This window comes from Xiphias gladius, chromosome 22 (genome assembly GCF_016859285.1).
Source record: "Xiphias gladius isolate SHS-SW01 ecotype Sanya breed wild chromosome 22, ASM1685928v1, whole genome shotgun sequence".
NCBI classification, from domain to species: domain Eukaryota; kingdom Metazoa; phylum Chordata; class Actinopteri; order Istiophoriformes; family Xiphiidae; genus Xiphias; species Xiphias gladius.
The window spans coordinates 27,563,781-27,584,747 of record NC_053421.1 but is presented as its reverse complement, the minus strand read 5'-3'; the positions used below and the strand labels follow the sequence as shown (position 1 = coordinate 27,584,747).

Genomic DNA, 20,967 nt, shown 5'->3' with positions numbered 1-20,967 from the left:
GGACACTTTGTACTGCACAGAGAGCATTTCTGATTTAAGTCTTCCCATCAGATGTTCCACAGCCACTCTAAAAACTTAAATTAGTGACTACGGTTACAAATTTTGCTTCTTTAACCACCAGCCCAAGACCACAAAAACATCAGTAATTTTCCTGAGAGAAATTCCATCTGAAAGGCCAGGGCAGAAATCCTAGCACACATCATTTATTCATATTTAAATAAAGTCGAACACTGTGGAACATGTTCATTATTAAAAAAATCCATGGCTAGCATCTTATTTTCTCCTTCTGCTTTACAGCTTCTGTCAGGTCAGTCAACATGCCGCTGACCTGCTGTTCCCCGGAACTGTGGTCTATCAGTTTTAATCAGTGAGCTGTTGGCAACTGGATGAGGATAAAGTGGTCGGACCGATCTGTGGTCAGTTGATTTTGGCATCTTCAGCTTCAGGAGTTTTCCAGTAAGAAGCTGGCAGTCAAAGCGGCTTGGCGGGAATCTATCCTTCTCCTCTAACACCTGGATGAACGGAGAGCTCCAGACCCGACTCGGCCCGACTTCGAACCGCAGACCAAACACTAAATAACTGCTGATTTATCCACTCACAGTTTTCTCACTCAGTAATGCACATTTGGACCACGGAACTGCTGTTAATCAAAGCTGTCAGGACTGAAATCTACCCTAAGGCGTAAGGCTCAAAATCCAATATGGCTGCCACATTATGGACAAGTGATTCATACTAGTCATCTTTACACTAGGAACACACTGATCTCTCCTTTAGCAATGCATTTCTCTTTTTACTAATTTACACAACATTTATATGATATGAAAAAACTAATTAGACGAACTGACACCAAAAAAACAGCACGTGTTTACTGCCATCAAACCATAAAAATGTATAGAAACATCCTGGGTCCCCAGAGGATTAATTGCAATAACTTTGGTAATTCTCTGGCTTTCGATGTAGCAAACTCTAATTTGTCCAATACTGCAGCTTCAGACCAAATACCTGCAAAATTCCCATCAGTCTCAGTTGTACTTTGTGTTTGTGTGATTTTCAAAATAATGTTAGCATGCTAACACACTAAACTAAGATGGTTAACATTGTAAACATTACCTGTTAAACATCAGCATTTTAGCACTGTTATGATGAGCATGTTAGCACGCTGATGCTGTCCCCAGCTACGTCATGCCTCCAGTGTGAACTACATAGTAACTCAAAACCTGCTTAGAATTAGTATGTGTCCAGGAATTGGGACACAGTTTTAGTATACTTTATAAGCCGCTCAGCCTCTGTAATGTCCCATTACTAATCATATTTTATTGAAAAGCAAAAAGGCACTGTCACTTCCACTGCAGCTCTGTATGGGTATTTTATATATATTCTATTTGACTGCTTATTTCTTACTTTTCACCTTCTGTATAGAAGAGGAAACTGTCACATCACTGCCCATCCTATTGCCTGAATAACATTTCAGTTTTATACCTGGATAACATGGATTACCATATGCAACCCATATGCTAAAAGTGACACTAATTCCTGATAGCAGTGTATATAAAATGGCAAACGTGTGTTCTCACCTTTGATTTTTGCAACACAACGTCAGATTTACAGTTTTAAACTCCTCCATACAGTAGCAGTACCCACTGAACTTCTATGAGAAATGGCGGTAAGGCTAACGAGCTGCTTTATGGATGACTGCCAGTAAAGAAAGCTTTTCATCACACGGTGACCATTTCCTTGGGAGGAAAATGGACTAAAAAATAAATTAAATATGTCAGGGGTTTTAAACGTTTAAGGCAGCACTTAACGGATCAACAAGCCAACTCCCGAACAGGTGAATGATTAAATTCTGACTAATAATACTAAAACAACACTATAAAATGACTGTACTCTTTCACTCTGTTCTGATATTTCAATTCAACCTTTCACCTAGATGTTTTACAAATGACGGGATATGAGGTACAATGAATGAATTAAAAGTGTACATGCATCTGTGTGTGTGCTGAATTCCATCTATCAGAGGTTGCCTGGATGTTGATTTAAGTGTTATGAAAGGCTAAAAATCACACAAAGCCCTTTGTGTACAGTGAAAAAATTAAAAAAACATTTCAATCTGATTATTCACCTGCATGCCTGACATATTACACACACACACACACACACACACACACACACACACACACACACACACACACACAACACTGGCTGTGACATACACTTGGGAACATTTTTCTTTGTTTGCAATTTAAAAGTGTTTGCAGTGGACATGGTGTTCTCTCTCAGGCTCTGTGCGTGCAGAAATGAGTGTGTGTGTGTGTGTGTGAGAGAGAGAGACACTGAGGTTGAGGAAACAGTCATCTCATTTATATGAAAGAGGATCTCTCTGAAAAACTCCACAAACAAACACACTAATTTACCTTCAACATATACATCATACAAGCATATACATACACACTGTATGCACACATGGAAACACGTACATACACAAAGTACACACACTATATGCATATGCTCCCTCAGTGTCACGGATAAACACAAACTAAAATTTCAAAGCTGACGCCAACACGCACGCACGCACACACACACACAGAGCAACCAAATCAAGCTCTCATTCATCAGAGCAGGAGAAGGTCCAACAAGCTAAATAAACTGAGCAAGGCAGAACAGTTTGACCAGTCATCTGATATTAAATGTACAACAGCCAGTGAAGCCCTGACCCCGTCATCTGATGTGGAATATATACAGTAAAACAGTCAGTAAGCCACAGCACATCAGTACCTGGTTGTATAAAAGCTTCTCAAGATTTCTCTGAAGATGTGAATCTGATTGGCTAGTTACGACAAGAGGTAGGTGAGAATGTTTTGGGTTTTTGGGGGGGTTTTTTGGGTAATTTAAGATTGTTGTAAAAAATATCTCAGGAAAACAGAGAGAGAGAGAGTAAAACACAGATTGATTTTGAACAGTCCTGTAGTTATGGAGCTCCTGTGAAAAGCACTGTGCTCTGCAGTGAATATGGCCTAATGGATACAGTCAGAGCTGCAGGTCATGTGATGATCTCAGACCCGGAAAGACTTTTGCCTTTCACATCCAATGCTAAAGAGTCGGCTGGAGGAATTAGTCCATTTCCTGAGAATCCCACACATTCAGAAATCACTGGGGCTGTTAACAATTTATCAATTAATCTACAGATATATTTCTTGATTAATCGATCGCTGGATCTATAAAATCTCAGAAAATAGTGAAAATAGTGAAAAGTTCCAATCTCTCTTTTCTAAAGCCCAAAGTGAGATGAATTGAAGTTAATCACTTGGTTAAGTCGGTCCAGTGGTTCAAAACCCAAAGATGGTCAGCTGACAAAGAAAAACAGAAAATGCTTAGAACTGAGAATGTGGAACTAGGGAATATTTGCTATTTTTGCTTGACAAATGACTTAAATTATTAATAAATTGGCAAAATAATTAACTGATTAGTCAACTAATCGCTTCGGCTGAATAACAACAATTTAACCCATAGGCTTAAAAGCAAAGCTAATTCTTTCAGGGATTACCATTATCAATTTTAATCTCCCTATTCTATAAAAAGTGAAAAGAAAGTTAAGCTAGCCAATGTTTGCCATTTCTGTTTGATAAAGTAAGAATAATTAACCATTCATTTAAAGAATTGCTCTGGATTAACTTTTAGTTGATCTTTCCACTCGCTAACTGTTTCCCGTCTTTCGTGTGTTTCAGCCAGACTGACACACATTTCTGTATTTCTACTGAATGTCTACATCCGTTGGGACACAATAATCGTAAGAATGTTTTGGCTTTTTTCCAAACCAAACATCAAAGGTTACGAGGTGACCGGACAAACTACCTCTGATGTCGTATTCACAAAGTGAACACAAAAGGTGCAGTAAGGGCCAAATATTAAATGGACATCATGTTAGTTTGAGGTGTACACACTGTAATGGAATTAATAAGCTTGTTGCTATTAGTTATGCAGTGCTGTTGTGTATGTAAATGCAATCAGTGTCTGCTGAGCTCTATGTAATCTTGCTCCAGAATGTGGACTGCAGGGGCGTGTTTGTGTGCGACCAGGGAGAGCAGTGAAGTCAGCGTTTCCACAGTGATATCTGGTCTGGAGAATCTCTCGATACTGGTAGGGGGCATTCAGATAACAGCTGGGAGAGAAAACTACACACACGCATACTGTACACCCCCACAGTCTCTAAGACTTCTAAAAGCCCGCCATTGCCTCAGACTGAGGGTGATAGGAGGAGTGGGTGTGCTTACACTACAGTGAGATACTTTTTCCAATCAAACTGTGTGTGTGTGTGTGTGTGTGTGTGTGTGTGTGTGTGTGTGTGTGTGTGTGTGTCTGTGTGTGTGTCTTTCTCGGTCCATCCAGAAGAGCTGTGGAGTAAGAGCATATGCCTTTAAGACGGCGAAGCTTTGGTCAGCACTGGTCACTAACCATCATTAGCTGATGATAAAGACAGTGACTGACATTAGATAACCTCAAATAGTTTCATAGCTGCTACAACCCACAGATTAGCACCTGCAAAGCGATGTGCATTCGTTTGGGCATGTTTTTGTTAACTAACATGGTCAAACAAGGTCTAAAATACACTGCAGGTGATTTTGTCAGCAAATATTTTCATGACTCATTGCTTTAAAAGCAATCCATAACATGCTTAACTTACATTTCAACTACAATTTGGTTTTTTTGCCTTCGTCCTTCTGGTAGTTTCTCCCATCTCTACACAGGATCTCCGGAGCTCAGCCAGAGTGACCATCGGGTTCTCGGTCACCTCTCTTACCGAGGCCCTTCTCCCCCGTTTGCTCAGTTTGTTTGGGCAGCCAGCTCTAGGAAGAGTCCTGGTAGTTCCACACTTCCACCATTGAAGAATTATGGAGGCCACTGTTCTCTTGGGAACCTTCAATGCAGCAGAATTTTTTTTTTGTAGCCTTCTCCAGATCTGTGCCTCGACACCGTCCTGTGTCTGAGCTCTGCAGGCAGTTCCGTCGACATCATGGCTTGTTTTTTGCTCTGGTATGCTTTGTCAGCTGTGAGACCGTATATAGACAGTTGCGTACCTTTCCACATCATGTCAAATCAGTTGAATTTACCGCAGGTGGACTCCAATCAAGGTGTAGAAGAGAAATGGGAGGCACCTGAGCTAAATTTCACCAAGCAAAGGGTCTGAAAACTTATGTCAATGTGATAGCTCAGTTTTTCACTTTGTCATTATGGAGTATTGAGTTTAGATTGTTGAGGGAAAAACGTTTAGTTTTGTTTTTTAATTTTAGCATAAGGCTAACAAAATGTGATAAAGGGGTCGTAATACTTTCAGAATGCACTGTATAATTATAGAGAAACGCATTAAACAACAAAACAAACATCATTTACTCAATAAACTCGTTTCACTCACGATGTATCCCATAATTTCCTTACTGAAAAAGACATTCTTCTTCTATTCTAATTACTAACATTAAATTGAGGTTGTTTTATCCAAAAAACCTACTTGTAGCTTTCCAGCTGGCGTGCAGAGGAGACGGTGAGGAAGCTGTCTGTTCTGGTGTTGTAGACCAGTGGCCCTGGCAGCAGGAAACCAGGGAGGAACCTGCCAAAGGAGTAACTGTCCTGCTCGAAGAACATCAGCATCCCGTCCATAGACTGGATGCACATGGAGTGGTGACCTGATTGAGGGGGGGGACAAAGGAGGCGATTCGGTTATTCCATCCCATAAAGACCAACATCAATTGGGGCACACTCACATACTGTCGGTATTTATAATATATTGAGGAACGGACACTATCGAATTTCCATTTCCTGGATATAAAGTGGCTTGTTGCAGGGATCTAATACCTAAAACAGCTGGCTGATTATTTTATAAGTCAAACAACAAAGAGATAGATCAACAACAATTTTGATAATTTATTGTTTAAGTCATTTAAGAAGGATGCATGCCAAAATTCTCTCTCCAAAATCAGGACTTGCTGCCATTCTGTTATATAGAAAAGTGAATTAAATATCTTCAGATCTTCAGTTACAATTTGAATATGTGATCTTAGATTCAATGAAGTTTTAATGGGTGTTTTCCACTATTTGTTATTACATTTTACAGACCACTCAAATAAACGATTAAACGTAAAAATAAAACCCAACAGACTAATCAGTAACAAAAATAATCCAAAATTGCAACTCAAAAAGTACTAGTTTCCTATGAATGGGTCAATTTTATATCTAATCATCTCTCAATCATATTCACTTAACACAGTGTGTGGAGTTCTGAAAGTAGGTTTTAAACGTCTCTCCAAAGCTCTCCTTTTTTATTCTTTGCACAACTGCTTCCATCACATATCAAGTGAACAAACAAGTGCACCGCCACGAAGGTCTCTGAGGGGTGAGGATCTGAAAGTTTGCTCTGTTGTCCCCATTTGTACGATTCCTCATGCCTCGTCCCTCTCCGTGACAGCAGGATTTTAGGCCCACCGTTAGAGACAGGTATATACACTTTTGCCCTTAGACCAGGTCATGCCACAGCATACAACCTTGTTCGTTAGAAGCAGTGCTGAGTACTGAGGCTTTATTACTCTGCTTTACATACATTCCTGTACCTTTTTCTCTGAGACAGTCTATGCAAGAAAAATTAAATCAATCCAGCTGAAGTTTTTTTTAAGGCAACAAAGGAAATTTAATTTTGACAAACTGCTTATATGTGTATAAGCAAAACCACTGCTGGCTAAAACTTCATTGCAATCCAGTTATACATTCTGCTTTACGACAGCTGTGAATCTGCAGTTTTAAACTTTTGAGTTTTTAAGTAATAAAGCACCAGTGATCCTGAACAACATTCGTGGCTTCTGTTTCATTTCAGCCGTGATGTCGTGTTGTGCTGCGAGGTGTGTTTCTCCCTCTGGCTGAATCTGATATCTCCATTAACACCTACACACACACACACACACACACACACACACACACACACACACACACACACACACACACACACACACACACACACACACACACACACACACACACACACACACACACACACACACACACACACACACACACACACACACACACACACACACACACACACACACACACCTGGCTCTGGGTATGAAAGTATGCTACAGTGTGTGTATGCTAGGAAAGGCCCGATGTGGGACCCACTAAGCCCTAACACACACAAACACACAGCAACACACAAGGCCATAAAGCAGTTGGGCTGTGTGACCAGAGAACTATAATTAGGCCTCAACGCGCTATTAAAACTCGCACTGCCATCAGCTAGAGGTCAGGGAGACAGCCACCTACAGTGCAACACACAGACACACATACACTCACACACACTCAACATCTATCACCAAGGATTTAGAAAGAAAAGCCGCACAATCCTACACACCTATCCTGTGTAAACACACGTGTGTGTTTGAGTGATGAGCGGAGTTCAGGGTGGCCGTTAACACACCGAAGGACAAGGTCTCTCACGCCGCAGACACACCCTGTGAGTGCAGGTGAGTGTAAAACAACGCTGGATAATGAGCCAACAGCAGTGGTGGCAGCATCTGATTGCATACGTCTGCATGGAGATGGATTTACATTCATGCATGAGTGTGTATTTCTCTATGTGTTCTGTCTACTGCACCAGGTGGCTTTGTTTAAAAACGAAAAACTATTTGAAACACGGATAAAGTCTGCCTTGAAAATCAAAGGCATTGTCTTCAGTTCACGATGCTCGGTCATGAGGGTCTGCTGTCATTTGTGTTTATTGCCACGTCACTGCCCTTGATGTGGGAAATTTGTGGAAACACACAAGCTTTCACCAACTGTAATGTTGACAGTGTCTCTAAGCACTAGGGTTATGTGTTATTTTAATTCTGAATATGTTTCAACTCATTGTTTCTTCTTCTAATTGTAGCCCAGTTCTGATTCTTTTCATATTTGTGGGGTAAAAAAAAGGAAGAGACATAATTAAATCAAAAGCTAAAATCACATTTACTTTCAGCTGATTTACTCTGCCATAAACAGTAACTGATCCTAAATGACAACATATCTTGTGACACTTTGATTAAAATTTTTAAATCAGATAGAAATATGCTCGGTCTTGTCATGGAAACAGTTGAATGTTGTCAGTTTTCCTTTTGGTTTCATTTCTGTAGGACGTCCTGGCATAAGCTGATTCTTGGGTATAATGACAACTTCCTGTAAAGAACTGTGTAATTTTATTGATAAAACAGAGAGAGTGATCAGTTGGTACACTTCAAATTCATCAATTCTAATTAAATGCCAAGCTGGTTTCTTTTAGTCATTACAACATTTTCAGTTCCTCTACAGCCAAGAAGATAACTGAACATATACGAAGAATACATTTTTGCAAATAACTAAACTATCTAAATTAACAGTCTCAGAACTTTGTAACTATTTTCCCTGTAATTTTAACCACATTAGAGACTTCTTTCAAGGAAATATTCAAGATATGGCCAGGAAAATATTAGGAAATAACAGACCCATAAAATAAAGCATTACCGTGTTTTCAAATTCTCTATTAAATCCAGAACTCTGAAATATATCAGTTGTGAGTAGCAAATCAAAACTGGGCACAAGAGCCTGTGGTGTAAAGAAAAAAAAAAAACAACAAACCAACAAAGCCAATTTTATGTTTCACCAGCTGTTGATCTTGTATGGACAGAAAGGGACTCCAAAAACAGCTGGATACCCGAGGACTGGACCGTCCTCCCAGACAAACACTTTGGTGGATTTGTCAGGTATCTGGCGGTCGTTTCCCACCCTAAAGATCGGCGCGAGGGTCAAAACAACAGGCACTCAGACAGCCTGACAGGGCGCTGTATCATCAATAATAAGAGAAGTGCTACGTACTGAAAATACGAGCCAGGCTGTGCTATAATAGCAACCGTGCATGTGTAATTTCAGACACCCACACCCTGGTATAATGTGTCAAAGAGCCCAGTATGAGAGTGCCACCGCGCAGACACAGCGGAGGAAACAGGGCTGTATTACCGCCATTAATAAGACATGTTGAACAAGCACACCGGGCAGCCAACAAAGCACAGAGGCTGGCCGCACACTGCAGTGGGCAGACCCTGGCCTCTGTGTGTGAGTGAATGAGAGTGTGCGCGAGAAAGAGAGAGTGTGTGTAGGTACATGTGAACGTGTGCGCCCTTGCACACTTGTGGATTAGGGAGTGTGTGTGCCAATTTGTTTTGTGTATGATTGGATGTACATGTGTCTGTGTGTATGTGTGTGTGTGTGTGTGTGTGTGTGTGGGACTACGTGCGTATGTATATCTATATCCATCTGACCAAAGCTTGAAAAGGCCAGTCCATGCCTGGAGTGTGTGTGTGTATGTGTGTGGCCTGAATGTGACCGAAACCCAAAGGCAGCCCAGCTATTAGTGCAGTATTAGTACAGAGCTGCTATTACAGCGCCTACAGCACTGCTAAATGGCTGCTATTATAGACCCACACACACACACACACACGCGTGCATATTCACGTGTAAGAGCAGAAACGACTTGTAAAAACACTCCCACACACATACACACTTGAGAATTTCCAAATCCAGACACACACTTTGGACATTGGAGAGCAGAGCACTGTCATACACTGTCTGCTGAAGAAACCAACACACACACACACACACACACACACACCAAACTACTTATTTGGACATTCAGCAGGTCTGGCCTCAGAGCTGTGACCATCACTCTGTACTCAGTAAACCAACACAGAAAAGACCCTCCAGTGTGTGCTTGTGTGTTTCTCTGTGGATTAATGTATTTCTATATGTCTGCAAATCATTACGAGTGTGTGTGTGTTCCAGCCAATGAACTGTGAGAGCACATTTTCGCGTAAGCTGTGTGAAACAGTGAGGAAAGCTCAAACAGCGGGCAGCGTCCTCGACCCGGACACGCTCAGATCATCCCAAGCAACTCATCTGACCTCAAAACTGACAAGACAACCAAAAAAAACCTCTTCTGTATCAACGATGGCAAAAAAAATGTGTATCTATAACAGTGGAATGAAGGAATGACGGAAATGAAGATTGTTGCACCATAATTCTGGTTTGAAGCTGAAACACTGCAGCAGGTTACTTGAGGGCCTGTATCTAGGCATCGTGTTCCTTTGCATTTTGTAAATTCAGTCTGTAAATTGATCCTTTTAGTTAATTTTTTACTATTTAGTTTCTGCTTTTGGCTGTTTTAATTTTCTCTTTCTACATTGTCAGGTATTTACCTTGCTGCCCTTTGATTTTGCTCATCTAGAGCAAAAAAAAAAACAGTCTTCGTGTCCAGTGGACCAACCTGGTTGATTGAAGACCGTTAAAACCTAAAATTACAGTTTAAAAAATAGATTTAAGAGTTTGAAATATTGTTATGTGCAGATTGTTGCTTGAACCAAGCCCTGTAATCCAAGCTGAGGAGCTGGTTACAAACCTCCCCATTCTGCCGAAGTGTCCTGGAGCAAGACGCTGAACCTCCGCCAGATCCAGGGATGCTGTGCCGTAGCTGAACTCTGACCCTCCTGATGAGACGACCCTGGTGGATAAATAGGACTTTCCCTACCATACAGGATCCCATACATTCATGCTATAGTGAATACAATCCTAGGGCCTGCACTGACATCTAGTGGTGGCAACGGGAGGGAGCAGGAGGAGAGAGGATTACATCAATTATAGAGGAGAGGAGAGGAATGGGGAGGGGAGGGGAGGAGAGGGGAGAGTACTTATATGCTTGTATATATTTATGTGGGTGATTATCGTGTGTTTAAGTATGTGGTTGTATGTGCGAGTGTGCAAGGCCCCATGTGTGTCTCGAGCTGCTGCATTTTTATACATTTATGTACGTACGTGTGGATCTGTGTGTGTCGGGACACGTGTGTGTATTTGTTGGAGAGTGGGAGGGTGTGTGAGAGCTTGCACGACATATTCGAAATCTGCCGTAGAGTGGGGCGATACCAGAAAATAGCATGCGGAAACACACTGACACACTTCCAGGTTCATGGTACGCACTATGCACGTGCGTTCAGAACAGGCCCGGGTGTTGGTTTTAACGACCCCACACTGTTCTTTCTATCAGTCAAAGGCACACATGCAATTGTGCGCACGTGCATGTGCACATGTACGCACACGGGGACACACACACACCGACTCTATAAACATGAAGTGAATGAAGGGTCCATGATTCCAGGCCACAGAGTCTGGAATTTTCTCTCCTCTCTCTGTCTCTCTCTCGCTCTCATACACACACACACACAGACACGCACACCTTGACAATACAGCCTTTATTTGGTAATGCCATTTTCTCTGATTTAAAGGGGGTTCCCCGTGAGAGTGTGCGTGTGTGTGTGTGTGTGTATGTGTGTGCGCGTGTGCGTGCGTGTGTGTGTGTGTGTGTGTTTTTGGATGCTGACTACTTGAGGGCTTTCCCCTACTTGGTTTTTCCAAAAGCCCAACCGCCGGGAGAGAGAGCAGCTATATGACCCCTCTCTCTCTCCCTTTCCATCCTTCGCTCCTCTTAGAGACTTTTATAGTTTTATGTATTTGTCCAGTGGAGCCAATTACTACTTTTGCCAAGACACATCCACAGATGTTCACTCATACACACACACACACGTTTGTACCTCTGTACTTGTGAGGACCCTCACTGACATTATGCATTCCTTAGCCCCTAACCCTAACCCAAAACACCACAATTAAATGCCTAAACTGAACCTACAACTAACTCTAACTTTGACCCAAAAACCAAGTCTTAACTCTCAAACTGTCCTTTTCAATGTCCAGCCAGTGGTGGAGACTGACCAAACTGTTCTCACTTTGCAAAAATGTCAATTTGCTCCAAGCAAGGATACACACCTAGATGTACACACACAAGTCTGGAAAAGTAGTAAAAGGCACCTTCTACCACCAGCCACCGTCCCTGGAGGACATAAAGTGTACTTTGCTGTTGATAATCTGTGCGTGTGAGTATACGCCGCTGCTGTCAGAGTGGTGTTACCAAGAGATGTAATTATGCACAAACACTCCTTTGCTATTCTAGGGTGGTTTAACACCTGTCACGATCTGTTCTGTAACACTCCTGATGTTGTCTTTGTAAAGCAATGCCTAAGAGAGGTTTGAATCCTAGAGGTGGGCTGTGTTTTTGACCTGGTCAACTGATCAGGAAACAAGCGGCATAATAAAGCCTTTAATATGCCGGTCATACCTGTGACTCCTCCAAAGGTGCCATAAGTCATGTTGCAGGCCGTTCTTTTCAGGTTGTGTTCGTAAACCAGCTTCAACTGGTACTGGTCACCATGCTCCACGTTCCCTGCGGTGCCTGAACAGGCACACACACAAATCAGAAAAAAACTATATTCTATATAAAAACTATGAGTCTATATGATGGTTTTGAAGCTGAAAGTTGCTCTCACTAAACACAAACGATTAAAAACAATCATACAACTCTCAAAGTGCGAGGAGTTACGAGAAACAAAAGGGAGAAAGCATTTGCCCGCTCATGCACATTGTGTGATACCTGAAACAGAGTAGACAGACAGTTTCCTGGGGTGAAGAACAGCCAAGTGAAGAAGCTCCGAACACCTGAGAAGAGAACAGAAACGTACTCTGTTACATGACAGTCATCACACAGCCACAATCGGGACCATCATCATCTGTTTCGTTATGTTGGATACAAACCTCTGAAAATCCACACAGAAGTGGCAGTTTTGACCAGAAACTGTGAACAGAACCAAGTAGCTATAAGATGGATCCCAGGTTTATAAAAGTAGATTAAGAACCTACTGAACCCATGTTCTCAGCTAGAGGGTCTCTTATATTTTAACTTGTACTTCTAAAATAATTACTGTAGCAGCTGTTGGAGTGTTTTAACGTCGTTATGGCTGATGGTGTAGATGATGGTCTCAGTGATGCTGATCCTAGAATTTCAGTTATTTACCTTACCGCAAACCCACAGGGAAGGTATCTGTCCGTGTTTTGGACCCAGAACAGATGCTGCCTTACTAACTTTCAACCGCTGTTGTAATGTTTGTTGAGAGAAGAACAACAAGGGAGGAGAAAACCTGATCCCACAAGTTTTCTTTCTTACTTGAAAAACCACTCAAGTCAGGGCTGAAACAAAACCTTTCACCATCTGCCACCTCAGTCTGCCCTGACAATATTTACAATGTGCCTCTCTGTCAAGGCCAGCTTCCAAAATTTCCACCACCCTCTGAAGAATGCTGTGCTGAAAACCGCAGGTAACTAAACACAACGTCTTCCAAACAGAATGATTTAATTGGATTCTGCTCCCAGTGTGATGATATGAGAAGCCTTCGAGGCAAACCACCAGAGTTTTTCCTTGAAACCTTGCTTTCTGGGAGGTTCCTGTGCACCCACAGTAAGGCAATGGGAGGCACGGTGTTCAGATCGATGGCTGAAGTAAGGCAGCACCACCAGGGTTAGGGGTGTAGCTTAATTGATAAGGAAAGGTGTTTATGTCTTACTTACTGTATATTTCAAAGTCAGACTGGCTTGAAGAAGGGAGGGAAGAAGAGTGCGCACTGTCTCACCACAGCAAACAATAACTGTGTTTGTCAGTCATTCAGAAGCACAGACAGCCTCTGCATCACTGTTTACTTTTCTTACTGATTTAAAGGATTGCAGCTTCAGTCTCACTCTCATCTTCCCCGGTTGTGCGACACGCTGTTGAAGCCACGGACAAACAAGTTTTCCCCAAAAATTATTGATTTAAATGGTACATTGTTCGCGTTAGTGGTTGGTTTGACATGGATTCAATGTGTAATTCATTTGATTAAACGGTTTAAAGGAAATTAAAAGGTACATACTCGTTAATTGAAGAATAACAATATATTTAAGTATTCGGTGAAACAATAGACATCAGTGTTGGACCTATGACCAAACATTTGACTATCCCTCCCCTGTATGTTTCATTAAAAAATGGAAGAACATTTCATAAATATGCACCTATAGTAAAAACCATGTAGGTGTTTCTGAATGACGCCCACTGTGACTACAAATGCCAATTATAGGATAACAGCACATTGACTTTCCCTTCATCGCCAAAGATTTTCTTAAGTCAGCTGCTATAATTAGTCAATCTCTCTGAGAGCGAGGGACATGGGACTCCGAACAAGAAAACAAAAATGTCACCTGGCGATGAACAATGTCTTGTTTTACTCTTCCAATAAAACTACTGAAATGTTTTTTCTGTGACGAGAAGAAGGGTGAGATGATTCAGTAATGTCAGGAACACAGCAGTGCGTATGTAAAGTTTGCTAACATTAACCACCATAAGCTACTTTTCAAACATGTCCAGGTAAGAGTGTAGCTGCAAAACCGCTGAGTGTATGGAATCAAGCAAGGGTGTGTTTTATTGCTCAACCATTCAACTTTATAGATGTTTTGACTGCAGTAATTTGAAGATTAGAACAAGGCACAAACCATTTTATGGTCAGTAGTTCCATTCTTCCAGGAGTAACCCAGGCGAAAACTGTACACACTTAGGATGTTTCAAGGCGCACACAGGTTAAAAGTGTTACAAAAATGGCCGAGGAGCAAAAGTTTAAGGGCACAAGGTTCAGTGTGTTCCCTTTCCTGCTAACTAAGTAATATATATATATATATATATCTCACCCCTATTCTGTCATCCCACATCATTCCTTTCTTCCCGCTATCCCTCTTCTTTCCCACTTTGAAATAATTTTGGCTGTGAGGGGTCACTTAATCAACAAGTCATTTTGACTAGAGGCAGTTGCACATTTCACTTGACCTTGACTCACAGGGGTCAGCTCTTAAGATCCAATTATGCAGTGTAATAACAAAGCAGGATAGGGCCCCTGGGTTCTGACAGCTATGCTAGCAACTCGGTGGTTAGCCTGATATTATGAGCACAACTATGTTTGGACCTCTGGGTTACTGATAGATCATGATAAATCATGAGGAGGGAGAGGAACTCCTGACGTAGTGGTTTTGGGTTAGCATGCATTGCAGAAGAAAAAAGACATGTTAATGTGGTGGTAAGTCACAGCAGGGATGGTTTTTCTATGAATGAAAAAGCGGTGTGATGAGTTATGAATGGGTGTTTCTGCCTGGCAGTTTAAAGTAAGGCTATATTATAAGCTATACTATGAATGCTTATAATTCACAGAAGGTCATGACATAGAGTTAAAGAAAGACCAGTGATTCATTGCCAGGCAGCAGCACACATATATAACACAAACAGAGATACGGCTGTCAGGGTGGCCAGAGATCACAGAGTAGCTGCCCTGTAATCTAAAACTCGAAGGTTTAATTCCTGAAGCAGACCAATGCCTCCATCAGAAGTTCTGTGTCCTCTCCAACAATGACCTCTGACCTGCCTGCTACAACAAACCATTTCTAATACGGCTTCAATATTAACTAAATACCAACAATGTAAATGTACAGTTCGTAACTTAATTAAAAGCTTCATCCAACAACAACAACTTTTTTTGTTCTTAATTGAAATAAAATTTACATAATAGGCATTTAGCTCATGCTCATATAGGGACTGACTGCAGCAGAAGAATTTAAGGGGCGATTTAGAGTCGCCATTTAAACTGCATGTCTCTGGACTGTGGGAAAAAGACGAAGCAGGTGGACCTGAAGACTCCACACAGAAGGACTCCAGCCGGCCGACCGGCCCTTCGTGCTGTGAGGCAATAGTGCTAACCACTGCACCACTGCACCCTGTGACTACACATCACAAAAAACAATAATATAACAAACAGCGAGAATAGTTTCACAATAAAAAATGTCAAATGCTGGTTCGGGCTTCTCAAATGTGAGGTTTTACTACTTTTTTCTGTTTTATATCATCGTAAATTGTTTGGGTTTTGGACTGTCTGTGTCTGTTGGACAAAACATGCAATTTGAAGGCTCTGTAGGCTCTGGGAACTTGAGATGGGCATTTTTTAATCTATTTTTCTGACATCGAAAGGACTAAAATGATTAGATTGAATGAATTGAAAACAGAATTTGATTTAAAAATTGAAGTGCACGTGCATGAGTTGCAACCCTCCCACAGTACAAGATTTGATTTGCGTTTACGTTGTTTTGTGCCCTCAGTTCTTTAGAGCAGTGTAATCTGTTATTTATAAAGCTTTATTTTAAGAAAATAAGGCATTCGTGAGACAGTGATTTAAAGTTGCTCCTTGGCAGAGAACATTAGGCTAATGCCAAGCTGACCTACAAAACCCTAACACAGGTGAAAGCCTCACATACAAGAAGGCAGCCAGCCAATGGGGCTGGAGGGAGGGAGGGGGCTGAGCGGTTAGCAACACTATCAATGATCCTGGTGTTACAGCACAGATCTGTGGTGACTTGATTTATCGGGAGTGCCACCGTGTTAAGCTCAAAACATAACATAATGTCCTGTCAAAGGAAACAAAAAAGCATTCCAAAACATTAAATGTCTGCTACAAATCAGAGTATGATGTGCTCATGTTAAGTTCAACATCTGAAATTTACATTACAAACTGCATAAACTGTGTCCTACTAATCATGGTGTCAAATGAAATGTCACATTTTTTCATAAAATATAACAACCTACAAATCCATCATGGCTGCAGTACATATCCTTTCTAAAACCTCCGGTGGCCTTGGCCCAGGTTTTGTCCAGGTCTACTTACGAGACAAACTTGCCCACTTCCACCTGGATGATGCCATTTTGAAGCTGGACTTCCAGAAGCTGGGCATCAGCTGGACCTTCCTCACTGGACTTACTGGCATGTGGGGAGAAGATCCGCAGCATTCCCATGTAGCTGCCCACTACCACTTTGTCTGCAAAGTTGTGATCACAGAGGAGGAAAATAAGGATGTTAAAATTCAAGATCCAAGTTATTAGAACCTTTAACTCCAGCCAGAGTATCACTGCTTTCCTTTTGAATATTGCTGCTGCTGCTGCTCAAAGAAAAAGAGCTCAAAGGGCCAAACATGTTACATTATCTTGTTTTTTTAATCAAGACAAGGATTGACAACTTGCAAGCCAAAAGAAATAGTCTAGGATAACCTGAAGTAATCCAAAATATAAGAAGGGGTGTTGAACACATGACATCTCCACACAGAAAATAGAGTATAGTTTTATTTTCTTTCCCGTGAGTTCTGTCGACATTTCAGCCACTTCCAGGTTTCTTGCACACAGACACTATTTCTGTCCTGGCAGCCTGAATGTCAGGCCCATAGTCTGAGGGAGAGGCATGACATTACACTAAATTACATTAGGCTGATCTGGCAGACAAATTTGCCCAGAGCAACTCACAATAAGTACATTCAGCCACTGTAGGAACCAGACCTTGAAGTCATCAAAAATTGTAAATGTGTCCCTCCTACATAACTAAGAGCGTGTTCAGTGTTACCAGGCAAGTGCTCAGATTTTTTTTTGCTTCATAAGACGTAGGCATCAGTAAGTTCTAGCATGATGCCCTACCGAAAGTAATTCAATCAAATCAAATGAAAACATCCTTTATGATCACTTGCTTCGGTTCTGTTTCCTGTCCACTCTGCCAGGAGGAACATTTGACTTGAATTATGGATGGATTGGTTTTTGTGTGTCTTTTGTTCTTTGTGTTGCAGTTGGTTGAAGTGTTGGGTATAAAACAGTCGTATTTGGTCTGGGATTATACTGAAGCCAGAGAAGAAGAACTGTCACTCTGGTGCAGGTCATTGGGATTCTCGATTCCAAATCAATTTAACATTATGGACGTGGAAACTATTGTCATCCACCACTATGTTTTGGCTGTGGCTGGTAAGTTTGTATTTACTCCAAAACATAAATTGTGATATGCATATTGTATGTGTGCACGACCCCATACACTACAAGCAACGAACATTTCACTAATGTATTTTTTGTATCCACTCAAAGTGAGTTAAAAGTGGTGTAAGAAGAGGGAAACATAACAACGTCTAAACCTCAGCATGGGCACATTTCTGGTAAGGTCTGTATGCCGTGTGGTGGTCAGTGCATCACTTCCTCACAACACACTGACCATGTCCGGTGCCACTGTTGTCCACATCTGCCACACACAGGCAACCCTGGTCAAACTCCTCGCCCTCGCCAAGAGCTGCCGACCACCAATCACGGGCTTTGAACAGAGACATGCTGCCTCTGTGTGGACAGAGAGAGAAAGACAGAAGAGGGAAAGGGTTAGATTTCCTCTCCGGTGAACCTGACCTAAACAGAAGTTTTCCTGTTGATCTGTCTCTCTGTACTCTGTGGAGTACAATGTCATTTTTCAGTGAAATATAGTCCTCCCGATTGATAATATGTAGCAATTCATTACAGATGAACTACTGATCAACTGACAGATGAACAAAGAGACATACAAAGAAAATGTTTATGTATCAGAAAAGGACTTTTTACATTTACATTTTAAAACGATGAGGTATTCACTTTGACACACAGTATTGTCTCCTATTCACAGAGCAGATCCAGTCAAGTAGTTTGGAGGTCAGGTCCCTCGCTCACTAGCACCACAACAGTGGGGAATGAGGAAAGATTCATTCATTCATTTCTCATTCAATGTCCTTCCAAAATTTATTCTGCCAGTTCGACAACAAAGGCGGAGCTTGAGTCGTTGGCACGATGACAGTCGGGACCACTGTCCACTCAGCCGGCCCAGAGGGCTCTCGGTGCTCTGTGCCCTACGCTGACACCTCCAGCCAACGGCAGACATAGGAGGCAGGTCACATGATCCCAGGGATTGAGCGTGAGTAATGAGGGGCAGTGGGGGGTGGGGGTGGGGGGCAAGCAGCTTTTCTACTTGCTAAATGCTGAGCAGGTGGAACGGGCAGATAATCCAGACGGAGAGAATCCATCCTCTCTACAGTATACTGCAATACAGACCTGCGCCATCGTTGAAGGAATATTACACCTTCTACTACCAAGATATTTCATAAAAGAGCAAGGTTTAAAAGCTCAAAATGATTACACCTCAAAACTTATCAAATAAAATTTAATACTAAACATTTGCTGCATGCACAAGGACAAAGGCCTGTTTGCTTCACTGACTTCCCTTGGCACAACCTGTTGTATCGCATGCACTTTTTCCTACTTGTTCATCAATTAGCTGTGGATATATTTTAAATATGCCTCAACTGATGCTCTCTGCAAGGATTAAGTTGGTAGAAATTTCAAAAGCCTTCAAGTCAAAGAATCTCAGTTTGATATTGTTCTCCTTATCTGACCACCGACTTGATAATAAAGCATTACAGCCAGAGAGAAACCTCGATATGCTACCTGCAGAAAACACCTTATCCAGGTTTCCTGACGTTCCTCATTGGTACAGAACAAGACACACCAGCAGCCAGATAATCAGCCTGGATCGATCATGTATAGAGGGATATTGATAACCAGGCTCTCCATGTTCCATGTAGATGCCATAATCCCAAATATGATCAAAAACAGGATACTTGTTTGAACACATTCACAGTTGTAGTTTTCCCACAGAGATAAATAGAGTTTCATGTTACATCGAACAGACCGGCTCATAAAAAGCTTGAGTGTACATATATGGCTATGGCAGGACGGGATGGAAAAAATAAAATATCACCATAACCAGTGGACATTCTTCCGATGTGCACATATATATGGATGCCTGTTTCAGTGTGTAGCATTTAAACTGGTTTGACAGATGTACTTCACATTACATTGTACCGGGAGTCAAACTGGAACTGTCACTGACAGCCGGCGGTAAAGTATTTCAGACCAATCAGGAATTAAACTGGCTCTTTATTTGCTTTCTAAGTGGTCAATGTGTGTGGAACACTCCACATTGGTAAGAGTAAGGAAGTTTATGCCGCAACCAAAACCTACAGTGCAGACTCAGTGCAACACTCGAGGAATGAAAAGAGAAACTAGCGTGTCCATTAGCTGTCGTACTATTGGTGGTATTCAACTTTGCGTACTCTCGGGCTCGGACAGCACATGACCAGACACCTGTGGGTTTGCAGTTTCACACCCAAGGGGGGGGGCTTGGGGGGGCTAATTAGTCATCTATGAGTGGGAAACATTCGTGTATCATACACGCATTCAAAAGCTGTCGGAAGTCGGTTACGAAGCGAGGCATCCCGCACAGGTAACTCGGCTGGAAGCCAACGTCGAGCCCGCTGAATTAACTTTAGCTTAGCCAGCTAATTAGCTAGCTCTCGAAGTTACCTGGGCACTGGCAACGGGGTCAAGAACAGTGTCGCCGTTTTTCTCGCGGCTTCTCCGCCGATGACACAACACGTCCGGGTTCGCCCCCGGGTTTTTCTTACCTCCGCGTACACGAGCCAGACCGCAGAAGCCGACGGTTCGTTCCTCCTCCCTCACACAAAAATCACATTTCTCCGCCCGTCGCTCGCAGCCATCGTCCTGTTGTCATGGCACTGACGCTCAATGGGGAAGCCGGGCCGCTGTGCGCAGGAACGGAAGTGCGTGGGCCGACGGGAAACCGTGTTCTGAGGACCGCAGACCAGACGCGGAGGTTTGCTCCTTGGAGAAATACAACTACGAGGAACAGACACGTTCACATAAATACATCAGAGATATCCCACGACACGTAACCCTGCCGCAGCGGACGTCTTTTTAAGCTTCTCCTCGTGGAGATGCGTTTTTTTTTGTTAGCTATAGACGAAAAGATGTTTAGACTCGATATTGAATCTTCAAAATATCCTGGGTGGATGTTTGGCACCAAAACTGGAGCAAACAATCCAGTTAAAAAAAAAAAATCAAGACAGTTGTACAAGATGGATAAGGGCGTCCTTTTCTGTGTACAAACGATTTTATTAATGGAAGAATTCAACATTCATGAGAAGAAAATGTCTGAGTCCGAACTATATTTTGGACACTTTTATCAGGAGCCGACATGATTTGAGACCTTAAGAATTAACAAAGCAATGAAAATGCATAATATCGTTATTACATATGGTATATTTTTTTCTGTTTTCCTTGATTGGCTATTC

At 42.0% G+C, this 20,967-nt stretch overlaps 1 protein-coding gene across 1 annotated transcript in view; it reads right to left on the bottom strand.

The window, feature by feature from the left end:
* bbs9 (Bardet-Biedl syndrome 9) overlaps positions 1-20,455 on the bottom strand; it is a 176,859-nt gene extending 156,404 nt beyond the window's left edge. The window contains 6 exon segments of the mRNA XM_040116605.1: positions 5,504-5,678; positions 12,212-12,325; positions 12,524-12,588; positions 16,656-16,806; positions 18,012-18,130; positions 20,281-20,455. Coding sequence (XP_039972539.1) covers positions 5,504-5,678; positions 12,212-12,325; positions 12,524-12,588; positions 16,656-16,806; positions 18,012-18,123 — 617 coding nt within the window. The 5' untranslated portion in view covers positions 18,124-18,130; positions 20,281-20,455.
* Between the last annotated feature and the right edge of the window lie 512 nt (positions 20,456-20,967).